Below are 13,887 nucleotides of genomic sequence, written 5' to 3'. Positions count from 1 at the left end.
AGGTGTGACAATGAGAAAGTAGTGAGCGGCGAAACGATAATAATAATATTTAAATACAAATCATATATAGAGTTAGATAAATATGTATGTATCTATTATTCACATATGCTAAACCATGCCTTGCTTAAAGACACGAAACAACTTTTCAAGGGTGAGAAAGAGATTATTTATTCTTAATATTAAATGACTTAGCGACGAGAATCGGATGTGGAAATACATATACCGTCTGCGAAGTTGTGTACCATATGTGGGAATGATGTTATGCAATATGAGCCCTTAAGCAAAGAAAACAAAAAGTATGGTTTTAAACATAGACAGCATCAACAGTTTAATAAGGTCGCAAGCGAAATAATTGAACTTGTCATTGAGCTAATTTATTTGATGGGTTCCCTCGCCAACATGAGGATGTACGACTTCATTATGATTAACTTAAGTTATGTTAGTGCTTTTTTGGCAGAGACCCTGACGCTACTCTAATATAATAATTTATTCGTCTGCGTCTGCTGTCGTTTCTAATGTGCGGTAAGCTTTGGCAGTTCATAAGTTAATCAGACGGCAATTAAAACACGCCATGTGTTTTGCACTGGGAACGTCGATTTTTTCGGCACGATCAGTGAAGGCTAAGCACATGCCTGAAGACACATGTTACACTCCATGTGCAAGTGCGTAAGAACTTAAGTGTGATTAAGGCGTCCAGTTAAAAAAAAAATTCCAAACTCTTTAGACCATAACTTATGTGCCTATTTTCCGAACTTTGTTCCATATTTTTACGCTGAAACACCCGGCTAAAAATTCTATTTATGCATAAAAAATATGTACAAGTTGTGCGTAACAACAAGTTGTGTATAACAACTACTCACAATAATAAGTATTTTCAACGCATACTTCTAAGCAAAACTGTTTGTATGTATGCATTTCAATAAATTTCCTTAACTAAACAAGACAACAAGTGCAGATCCACTTACGAATACTACATTTGTACATAAGCTGCTTTATTCCGCACTTCTTTAACTAATGTTTATTATAAATATATATATGTAGATGTGTACGCAAGTGTTGTTGTAAGTGCATCCAGCGAATAAGCAGCAAAACCCAGCAGAGAAATTAATGTGGCTACAGTAATTCTTAAGTTGAGTGACGGACGGATCATAATAATTTGATGAAATGGAGGCAACCGAAGTTGTGAACCGAATAATATATATTCGGAACTAAGTTTAGTAATACTAAAGGTTATATGCGCTCCTGGTTTTGTTAAAATGTATTAGGATAAAAGCTGTATGAAAATGAGCATAAGTGTTAATGACGAGATTTGAAAATGAGAACCACTTTCTTTCTTTATGGAATTTCTTCCTAATATCATACTTCATACTACTTCATGGACTGAAAAGTTCTTGGCTTGGCGAAGATATCGCACCACCTATAAAACATTTTCATCCTTCTTCATCATTTCATCCAATCCAAACTCAATGTATTGTTCTCAAAGGGATACTACCTCTGCTATTTTTGTTAAGAATGGAAAAAAGAAATGTCGTAAACGTCCGAAAACCTAATAGTCGATCGGGAACAATGAATATCGAAATCAAAGTTAATGTTTAAATAATCAACGCTTTCGATTGATTAAATTATTTGAGAATAATAAAATTTCAACGGACGGACAACTGTTGATTAAATTCGTCTCTGAATAATAAAATATACATTACCTCTTACTCTAGGTACTGAAACAACCTCGAGTTGATAATGTTTCTGTTTCTCAAACAAGTTTTGACTAATCTGAATACAGAAACGTTTTCCTCTCCATAAAAAAAATATTGGGTGGTCTAATTAACATAATTATACAATTTTGTATTTTCCGATAGTTGTACATAAATCTCCAAGCGAACTTTGAAAATATAAATACATAAGTAGTCTATTTCAGAAAACTTTTCCTGGGTGTACTTTTAACTTTGGTTAAATGGGTGTTTGTAAATTTATATTAGTTTAACTTTGTGTTTACATATGAATACTCCGCATCACGTCACCGCTACTTGACTGCAGGAAACCATTCATATCAGATCTGATGAAGTCAATTCCCACATGCTTTATACACTTAACACGTAACCACGAGGGCATAAACAAATAGACAAGCGAGTATCTACTGTTGGATAGGTGTCTCCACAGAATTTGAGAATATTCATTGTCGATTGAATTGTTACAGGTGAAGAGTGGTCGCTCATTACAAACTCTCAAAGAGGGCGCTTTTTTAATTGAAGTTATGTATGAAGAAGGTATTACAATTATAACATAACAAGTTTTCTTAATAAAACTACTACAAAATGTTTTCAATAATTAAAAGCGGTAAGCATAATTATAATTATTTTTTTACTCGAATGCCTACTATAAATATATAAGCAGGCGACAATGAACTAAATACATTTTTCTGCTTCGGCGGGGACGCGTTTCTGCATGCAAATACCAAGCTCGATCCACAGGTAGATCAACGACACAAGTTGAGTAATGTTGTCAAGGAGCTTTTCCTTATAGTGCTTCAAAATATTCTTAAGTAAAATAACTATCCTGTTATCAAGCGTAATGGTATATAATATATGTATAAATTGTTTTGAATACCACAGCTTTCATTGTAATCAAAATTAATGGTCAGCTAAGTTTTGGAAACTTTCAAACTATATTTTAGTGCTTACGTCCAGCACCGAGAAGTATGATCTCTGCCCGTAATTCGTCTTTGATTGTCAATTAATAATAATATATAGTTTTAGAAAATAAAATAATTTCGTGCACATTTGTTCTAAAAATTTGTTTTGTCCTTGTTCGATTTGAAAAATACAACAACAACAGTTAAAGACCACATATATAAATTGTTTTTCCAGTTAAAGATTCTTTTCGTAAATAAAAATTGCACTTATTCTTCGCTAACAGAAATTGTTAACTTCTTTCTTTTTGTTAATTTAATTGTATATTAATCTTCACTTTCAAAAACCAATACAATATTTATAAATTAAGAGTTCTTAAAACAATCGAATTGCCGTTCCTTCAGTTTTTCTAAACAGGATATTGATTTTTTGGGGAAGCGAATTTTAAAACCAAATAAAATATGTGAAAAAGGCCTAAGTTTAAGTGCTGATGTAATTAGATACTCTCGAAACTTGCAAGAATGAAAGGTATGTGAAATATTTGGTAATGAAAATTTAAGTACACTTTACTTATTAGTGTCATATTCACCTATAAAAATAGGTGACGTGTTAACTTCATTTTATTAATTTTGTACTTAGTTACTTGTTCTAAGTTGAAATAACCCTGATTAACAGTATTCGCCTGGTGGAAGGTTTGGAATTTGGCGTGTATCCCCCGGGCCCAGAGTTCTCGAGAAGGCCTGTGGCAAACTATTGTATATTTATTTTGCGTTATATCCGTCTCGATGCTGAGAAAAAATGTTACTACATAGAGGAACGTATTCTTGCTTTTGTAGATTGTCACGAATAAACCGGCAAATCTATTGCCGCTTTAATTTGCAAAATATTGCAAAATTGCAACATTCTTTTGGAAAATTGCCGTGAATAGGGCTACAACGTTAAAATAAGTATGCAGTTCTTTCAGTTCAATGACGCCTACACGCTGAATTTGGCTGGAGTCGATTCAGCGGAATGCTGTCCTCGAGCAATAACTTTTTCGGTCAATCAGTGAAAAAAACTTGGTTCTTCGCAGATCAATGCCACCATCGACGCTGAAGAAATATAAAAACCTTTTTGTGGATTTGCAATTTCTGCGTGACCAGTGGAAAGCAATTTATACAGAATGCCAAGTTAGTGCAGGGAATTTTAAGCATGTCGTGACGATGTTACCATTAGCAAAAAACAAATACAAAAGCGACGATGAAGAAGTAGATAAAAACTGCAGTGAAGAAGAAATTGAATTAAAAAAAACACTTTTTACGTCATACTTTACATAGTTATCTGTGGAATGAAGCGAATATTTGCCGCTGTCATTTCTCTGGCAATTCCATGATATGGACGAAGATTAACTTAACACATTTGCAAAAAAATTTTGTAAAAAATTATCCTGTTGATGTATCTGATATGTTGTTCAATAGAGCTATTCCCTTCAAACACGTGTACGATGTAATTTATGAAACCCGTCTTACTCCATACAACCATGAATGACATCAATTAACCAAGAAGTTGGATTTCGAGACTATTATCGACGCATTCGCTGCAGCCAAAGGTCGATAAGCTCACTTTATTTATATAAGTTCCACATAATTGAATATTGGATAATTTAACACTGCATGTTCAAAAACTTAATCATGATAGAGTCAACAGATTTCAAAAGACCCGTTTTTTCATTAATTATATCGATAAATAAATGATTGAAAGAGATGTTTCTGTCTTCTTATTAACTGTCAGGTCTTGCTATCCCAATATTCATTTATTCCGGTATAATCTGAAAAAAATATTTGACTTAAAGTCTAAGTGTGAACTGATTTATATATTAATGATTTCTAAAATCGTACAAAACAAATTTGTTCCACCCGACATCAACAAGAAAGCAAATTTAATACAGAAGTGATGAGAGCATAAACCTTCGGTTTGATTGATTCTTCAAAAACAATGAAGTAGTAAGTGGAAAGATAGTTAATAATATATTGAAAATATTTCTGAAAGGAAGGTGCCCCACATTTTTACCCCTGGGCCCGGTTTTTCTCTTGGCGACCCTGTATGTATATGAACAAAACTATTATACTCTCTTCACAAGATGTAAAATAAGACAACTCTTATTGACTTATTGTTGATATGTATGTTAATCTACATTGATGAATTCGGGGGAGTGTATAGGTGAACTAACTTTTGTTATATTTTGTGCAGAAAATGTAATATTTTGTGCATAATTATGCTCTCTCACACTTCATTCTACACGAAAATGCAAAACGAAAGATAACTAGTTAATATATGAAAAATGCAAGCTTACGTGTTGGAAGAAGATGTGTTGGTAGAGTTCGTCGAGTTTAAAGCTGAGGCACTGCATGCCGTGGAATGCATCGCAAAGCTTTGCTATCGCTTTGTATTTAACTGCAGGAATTAAGTATTTCCGCTTTGCAGTAAAAAATCTAATTTGCACACTTTAATGGAATACACTACTAGTTTGTCAGACACGCTTCCACAAAGCGTAATTCGAGGTTGCATAGAATGCTACGCACAAGCGTTCGAAGACTACAAGTTTGCTATTTTCACTAAGTATACCAAGTTAATTTTCATACATACATACATATGTATTTGCCTGTGTGTTTTTAGCAAACACTGATTGTTGATGACACGCGTCGTTTGTGCTTAAGAATTAATTATCATTTCTTAATATCTATTTTTAACACACATTTGTTATTGTAAATGCGACGCTGCGTCGATATATTTCACCAGTACACTTGTCATACTATTAGAATTTTGGCGACTTTTCGGTAACTTTTTGATTTAGAATATTTAAATATTTCGAGGCATTTTACGCTTTCTTAGAAAATCTCACAGTTTTGTGTTCCTTCTGTATCCGGCACACAAGTGATTTGCAAATATGAAACCGCTCAACACCGCACGCGTACGCAACGAAACTGAAAGTGAGCCGCTATGACGATGGATTTCTACGGCAAAGGCCCAAAAATAAAGCAACAACTTGAACAGGCAGCAGACACTAAACAAACAGCTCCAGCATCCAGTTACGCTGTGTGTTTGTAGGAGATCAATCTAGCGGTGAACAATAAGCGGCTGCCTATTTGAGAATGTGTGTGTATGTAACATATATGGATATGTATGCAGGTAGGCAGGTATATACAGATGTACATAGTCGCTCGCTTATATGGGTTTTGTTTATTTGTACATTGGCCAGCTTTTTTGACCGCGATTCCCGCGCGTTGCCTGTTGCCAGCTCACCATTGCCAATTATTTGCTCAGTGAGAGCTTGTGTGTTCAGGTCGCTATTTTTCGCTAATATACGAGTAGACGTTGCTCATCGCACCTCCAAGTTGTCGGCGGCAGCGTTTGTTTACATACATATATATATTTATGTTTTTTTTTCATGGTTTTTGTGTATTATTGTTGTTCATACGATTGCTTTGGATATGTGCTGGTATTTGTGTATTTATGAACACATACTGAACACTTGATATTACGAAATATTACACATACGCAGTGGCGATCAACTGCTTTTCAACCAAACTTCGATTAAACATTAGAAAACAAAGCAAGAAAAATCGTAAACTTCGGTATCACCAGAACTATAATACCCTTCACAAATACAAAAGATTCCTTACAAGAACTTGATTTAGATCGGTCAATTCGTATGGCAGATATACGTTATAGTGCTCCTGCAAAAAGTTTTTTCACACAAAAACTTAATCGTCCTTCCTTGTCGCCTCCTCGCCAACAAAAAATCAAACAAAAATTATAAAAATAGCAATTTGGGTGAAAAAAATTTCAGGAGCTCTCCGAAACATTGAACATTTCAACTTCCATTTTTATTAAATTTTAACGTATTTTTGAATTGTTTGCCTTCAGTAATCATCTGCTTGTCAAAAATTACTGCACATGTATTCCAGCTGCAGATGTAGTTTCAGGCATTACATAGTTTTAGAACAACTTCACCCAAACTAAAGAACCAAATTTTTTTTGATTCCTCAAAAACTTTAATTGTAAAATCATTAAGAAAAAAAGGATTTCATTTTGGTCTTCGGGTCAGCATAAAATGATATATCTTCAAATTTTTTGCAAATATATATTTTATATTATATTTGGAAATATATTTCCTCAATAATTTGAACATTTTTTAAAATAATGTTTTGTAGTATTTTGATCCTCCATTGTTCCGATTGGTAAGCGAATTGTACATATGTACAAGTATATAGTATTTTATATTTTTTAAATCTAGGTCTGATGAGACGCCATTTAATAGCTTCAATTTACCCTTCTTTGTTGAAGTATTATTTTCCGCACTCGTAACTCTCCGTATCGTCATGGTCATTTTGCAAATATTAGTTTTAAGGCCTTTAGTATGCTTTAGTAGGGTCCTTCTAAAGAAAATTTCTTTTCATACGAAAGACAACGTAGCTTCATTCAGATTTCCATTTTATGTGCTTTCGTGTGAAAATCAAACACATTTTTGCTTGGACTGTGGGCGAGCTCGTTATAACACTTACATATATTCCATTCAATATGTTTCTTTTCATTCTTGCTGTACTTAAAAGTTTTTATAAAGAATTTTATGTTGCTTTCTCACTTTAGCCGATTTTTCCAAACATTTTTCTAATTGACAAGTTTACAGGAGCTTTTCCAATCGAAAAAAATGTCCGCATAACGGTACTTTTTCCTTGTTTGGTCTAATGAAGTTCATGTATAAATGCGAATGAATGTAATATACTTGTAGTATACATATGTAAGTGCACATATCATAAGTATGGCAGATTAACTTACAATTGAAATATAATTTTCAAATATATTCAATAAAATAAAAGTATAAATTTTACAATTATCCTTGACTAGCTGTTAATTTCAGTTTCTGAAAACCTAAATTTGTATTTATTTACGTTTGCTTATTTTTGGGCGCTCTCTCTCTATTGCTTTGCTCCTCTTGCTTTTCTGTTGAACATAACTATACATACATATATACATTTTTATGATCACTTTTTCTTTTTTATGGAAAATTTTCAATAAGTTCACTTGTGGCATGGCGTCATGTGAGATTCTCCATATGGCGTTACCTCTTCACTCTTCCACCACGCTTGTTGCTAAACGCTTCACGCACGTTTCCTGCCACTATCTGGGCTACAAATTTATATGGCTTGGCGCTCCGACTAACATAGTTCGTATTTGGTGTTTTCTTTAAATTCGATTCTTCTTATGAAGTGCTGTGTATTGACTTGCGGCCTATGCGCTTCAATTGACAAGCAGCCGCAGCTGGGCGAGCGGGGTTTCATGTGCCAGTACTTAATCTAAAGCGTTCCAAATTGCCAAATACATATTTAAAATATACATATATTGTATAATAAATGTATATCTCAATGTGACATTTGCGCAAGTGGTCTTCTTTAATGGCGTCTCAAATTCCACTTGCGCACCCAACTAGCCATTGACTGCTCCATACTTACACCACCACATAATATATATATTAGCGTACTTATGGGTACTTAAATACGACGGTTTTATACAAATAGACAAAGTGAGTTCAGAAAAGCATTTGAATTGTTGTGACAAGCGCTCAGTTTGAGTTCTTTAAATGATGTTCGTATTTTTAGTATGCTGGGGACCATGTTTCCACACAATTTTAAGAAGAAAACTCATACGCTGACCGACATATACTGCATAAAGTCTGTTAAAATAGTGAAAATCATTATACATGGTATGAAGCATATGGGCGCTGGGGTAATTCGTGGAACGATTTCCCACATTTTCGGCATTAAACTATAATATATCCAATATTTTACCCAACATAATTTTGCTTAGATGTCTTGACTGATATATACGGCATCAATTTTGTGAAAGAGGATACATTGTTCTTAGAAAATTCAACCTGAAGTTCGAAAGTACAAGATAAAGATATGTTCTCCAAATACTAGATCTCACAGACCGACCAATATTTTCATAAAAAGTTAGTCATAACCACAGGGGTTCACATATTCGGTGACGGGGGTCTTAAAAAGTTATGGTCCGATTTCGCCATTTTTTAAACTTGAGATGGAATAAATTAAAGGCGCTGTTTGTGCAAAGTTTTATTTCGATAACGTAATTGATTATCGATATATGCATTGTAAAATGAATGAAACAGATTGTATTTAAAATTTGTAAATGTAGGAACTAAACCAATTTTGCCCATTTTGGCACTGTAGCATTAGTAGGTAAGGATAATATAATACGATGTTCCGACCGACGCCTTATCACGAGATTTAGGCTATTGAGTAGATTATCTCGTCACCGAGGAAAGCTAATCTACTACTCGAAATCTCCGTATCCGACTCTGGTTTAGCGCCATCTGTTTGTCAGTTGGGAAATTTTTCACATTATCACAGCTGATTTAGCCACTAAAAAGAGAACAAGAATGTTAACAAACCAATAAATCAAAAACAATAGACCTGAATTTACCTGGCAAACGACTTCCCAAATCAAAAAAAATCGTCCATCATATCCATTAAATGGAAAATATTTGAAACTAGACGACCTTTAGTACAAGTATAACAAAATACGACATTACAATGTTTTTTTTTAATAAATATTAAACACTGGGAATTTTTAATGTCTCCAATGGCAGTGAGGACAGTTTAGATTCATGAATAGAATAAATGTAATCTAATCACTTAAAATTTTTGGTCGGAACATGGTATAATGCACCAAATTTGGTTGAAAGTGGTCGAAGTGGTATCATAAAAGATGTGAAATTTAATGCTTATGACGTATTTTTTTATTGACTTATCGCACTTTTAGTAATTTTCAACATATGGGGAGTGGGAGGGGTTGCCTGATTTTAATTAAATAAATATGGTAGGCTTATATACTGCGAAAAATAATTATCGCTGCTGCGTACTAAAATCTGTTAGTACTTTCCAGCTTTTGTGAAATTTATTTGTTTGAAAATCACTATAAATATACCATAACTTATGCTATCGAAAAGCATAATGCTAAGCTTTTGTTTACATAATTGATATAACCTACAGCTCTTAGAGCCAAAATGAGCGAAATACATAAGATTTGGTATAGAAAAAAATGGAGCGTGGCACTTAAATGAATTCAAAAATTCAATGCTGTCAGTATGCAAAAATATTGCCTGAAATATATCGGCCTACTTGTGCTACGAACATCATCAAAGCACCTGCAGAAAAAGTTTAATATTTTAGTATAGGGAACTGCCAAAAACGAACGAAGCATAATTTTTCAAAGTATTTACATACATACATATTGCATAAACTTTTGTTTACGTTTGGAATGATCGTTTGCGCGCTGAATTTTAAATACTATAGTCCAATGTTGTACGAACATACATACATAACCAAATATATGGTATACTCATGCATACATAGTAAACAAATAAGAGTGGCTATGTCAGGTTCTATGTAAGTTTGATGTAAAAATAGCACGAATTTTTTAGATATTTCAGCTAATTTGAACAAAAAAAAATATATACAACTAAAAAATAATCGTTTAAGATAAGGGTGTCTTTATGGAAGATTTTCTATATTCTGTACAAAAATAGTTGAAGGATAGAAATGAAACAAGAAATTTGGCACATAATTTTAACGTTAATGCTTAAAATTTAATACATATAAGAATTTCAAAAAACGAATACGAAGAGAGGAGGATAGACACCTGGAGGGCTGAAGAAATATGAGCTTAATACCGCAAGAGCGGGATAGTCGTGAAAAAAGGAATCGTCTAACCATTTCTGGTTTTTGCTTGCGACAATTGGACAAAAAAAAATAAGAAGACCTATTAATAGAATATATAAATATTAGTAGACTTCTATTTCATCGAATAACACGGTGTTAGGTGAACCTGAGCGATACACATATGGGACCTAACAGATGGACCAATAAAAAATACTCACATAATATTATTAAGAAATATCGTATATTGGTCTGTATACGGAGGCTAGAGAAAAGTAAAAAGTACAGAGCCTTAATTCATTTCATTATTAAGAGGATCACTCACGACTACTTTCGGAATATAATTGCCATATGTTAAGGAGCCTATATTGTTTTGACATACACTATGTATATGTGGTTGAAATCGGCCAGGTACTTTGTGAGATATGAAATTTCTTTCAATGTGGATGACACCATGTTCAATGAACAGCTTAGTCACTTGTGGACCTGTTGAATCATCTTTGAGGAAAAATTTAACATTTTTGACGGCATTATTTATATTTATTTTCTCTTACTAGTAGATCCGGTCACCCGTTGCTGTGGTATATGTACATACATTAGATACATTATAGTAAAGTATTCAATACAGTGAAAATATATTTATATTTATAATGTTATTGGCGGTATAAATATCAAAGAGATTGTCCGCGAGGTTTAATTTTGAAAATGATATATGTACATAGTACATATGTATATTCTTTATTTGTTATTTTTATACTCTTGCACATACTGCTACAGATAACAATTTGGTTATATATATTATTATATAAATGAGTAGGATGTCGTCCGTCTGTCTGTGCAAGCTGTAGCTTTAATAAAAATTAAGATATCTTGTAGTACACATATTTCTTAGTAAATAACTTAGAACGCGTTCGTAGATGGGCGTAATCGGACCACTGACACGCCCACAAAACGCTATTAATCGAAAACATATAAAATGCCTTAACTAAACCGTCAATTGAAATACAGAACTGAAATTTGGCCCAACGTGGATGACACCTAATTAAGGAGGGGCATCCGTGGTTTGAAAATCATGAAAAAGTGGGCGTGGGTCCGCCTTCTAATAATTTTAATGTATATACATATCGCCCAAAATAATAAAGCTATATTATCTAAATTTTGCAGAGTACACATCTATTCAACCTTTCTTACCATAGTGTGAAAATCGATGAAATCGGATGATAACCCAGTCCACTCCCCATACAACAATTTTGTTAAAAACTACTATAAGTGTGATTTAACAACAACTAAATGCGTCAAAGACATTAAATTTTACACCCACGATGGAACAAGAGGGCTTTATAGGAGCCGGTATTAAAATTGGACGGTGGGCGTGGCAGCATGCATTCCCTTGTGCCAAAAATGGGTAAAATCGGGTGATTACTTCCCATAGCCCCTATATACCGAATCTAAATATTTTCGAACTTAGACCTTCCTTACTTGTTTTACAAAGGAAGCAAGTCCTTCTATGGGAAACTTTTTTATTTGACGATATTATCTTCACGAAATTTTTGCATAGACTAAGTAATCTCCGAAGAAATTGTGTAGATCGATTAACTGAACGATCGGAGTAAAGTGCCTGCATGGAAAACTTTTTGACGAGGCATCTTAACGAAATTGTAAAGAACCTTTGTATTTGTGAAGGGTATTATAGATTCGGTGCAACCGAAGTTAAGGTTTTATTTTTGTTTACTTTTAATTCGAGTTATTTTTCATATCTGCTTAAAGGCTAATGAAGCACGTGATACGCATACGTTAAAATTAGCGACAATTTTCAGAAAGATTTCACTGTAATAATAAAACGAAATTGAAACGCATCAACTACATACAGATGTATATACAAATATGCTTACTTACAAACATGCATAACATATTATATATGGTGTGTATGCAGTTTATATGTCGACATATGCATTTCGTTCATGTTATAGCTTAAACATTTTTAAATTTATTTGTTTTTAACCAATTTGTGTTCCTACAGTACTCCCTTTGTTGTAATGTACTTAATGTAAATGTATTCATAATTATTCACTTTCTAATCGAAGCTGAGTTTCTACTTGTATTGCATGGCGCGCTCGCTAATAAAGTGAGCGCCAATTTCGAATTGACAAGCGATAATGCTCCATAACCACTATGGGACACAAATTTGCATGTATGTATTTCGATAATATTAACGTATTCTCAAATCAAACAAGTACAGACGTTAGAATCGAAATTATAAGACCCTTCAAAATAATAATGTTTCCAAGTTACCAGAACTTCATTTTGAACAGTTTGTATAGCAGATGAGTAAAAACACGTCAAGTGGACCCCCCATTTTCCACTTGATCATCGAATTTGAATGTGAGTATTTTTTCATAAAGTAGTCATCATAAGCAAGTAATCCCCTGCTCAGTTTTTTTAAATTTTAATTTTAACAACAATTTTTTTTTAATTGAAAATTTTTTCTACTTTTAGCTAAAAAATTAATAACTAGAAAACTATTGGTGATTTTTTAATGAAATTTTCAGGAGTTATAGTTCAAAACTTTTACTTTGAAAAAATATGTATGAATTTAAATAAAATTTTTTTTTCAAATTGTTAATTAACTTTTAAGTTAAGAAATGAAAATTTTAATGACTTCTCCCTCAAAATATAAAAAAATTTTTTTTTAGTATTTTGCAATAAACATTAAAGTAACGAAATCCGCAAAAAAATTTGACCGATCGCGATTAGATTAAGCAAAAAAAAAATTTTTATGACGGGCGGTAGCGCTGCCGGTATAGCGCTGCAGGTATAGCGGTTCGGCAACGCAACACTTAGAATGTGTTGCATATTTCATTTGTATGTTGGGATGATGGTCTCACATTTTGAATTAGCATGAATGTGGTAGAACAATATGCATAATACCTACCCGCTCATAAAATAACGATATTTTTAATTAAAAAATGAAGTAGTATTCTTTATTTATAATTACTAAGTAACTCTAAAGATAAGTCAATGACTAAGATACTCAAAAATATTCAATTTAAAGAAATTATGAATTTTTAATACTTAAAGAATAGGACATTCCAGTTAAAAATTTGGCCTTGAAATATTAATAGCGGGTATTCAATACATTCTGGTGGATTAGGGAATTCCCGTCTTAAGTATTTCTTTGAAACTATTAAGCGGGTAGGTATTATGCATATTGTTCTACCACATTCATGCTAATTCAAAATGTGAGACCATCATCCCAACATACAAATGAAATATGCAACACATTCTAAGTGTTGCGTTGCCGAACCGCTATACCTGCAGCGCTATACCGGCAGCGCTACCGCCCGTCATAAAAATTTTTTTTTGCTTAATCTAATCGCGATCGGTCAAATTTTTTTGCGGATTTCGTTACTTTAATGTTTATTGCAAAATACTAAAAAAAAATTTTTTAATTTTTGAGGGAGAAGTCATTAAAATTTTCATTTCTTAACTTAAAAGTTAATTAACAATTTGAAAAAAAAAATTATTAAAATTCATACATATTT

At 32.9% G+C, this 13,887-nt stretch overlaps 1 protein-coding gene across 2 annotated transcripts in view; it reads right to left on the bottom strand.

Moving 5' to 3' along the window:
* Window positions 1–5,581, bottom strand: part of LOC106620199 (scoloptoxin SSD14) — a 39,393-nt gene extending 33,812 nt beyond the window's left edge. Inside the window, exon 1 of one of the 2 annotated variants that reach the window (XM_036371835.2) lies at window positions 4,960–5,581. In XM_036371835.2, the coding sequence (XP_036227728.2) occupies window positions 4,960–5,030 (71 nt within the window). In that variant the 5' untranslated portion in view covers window positions 5,031–5,581. The remainder of the gene's footprint in view (window positions 1–4,959) is intronic. The other variant, XM_036371837.2, reaches the window with a different exon arrangement.
* Between the last annotated feature and the right edge of the window lie 8,306 nt (window positions 5,582–13,887).

Source organism: Bactrocera oleae, chromosome 5, assembly GCF_042242935.1.
Source record: "Bactrocera oleae isolate idBacOlea1 chromosome 5, idBacOlea1, whole genome shotgun sequence".
NCBI lineage: Eukaryota > Metazoa > Arthropoda > Insecta > Diptera > Tephritidae > Bactrocera > Bactrocera oleae.
Note: the sequence above shows the minus strand (reverse complement) of the source record. Positions and strands in the feature narration are given on the sequence as shown.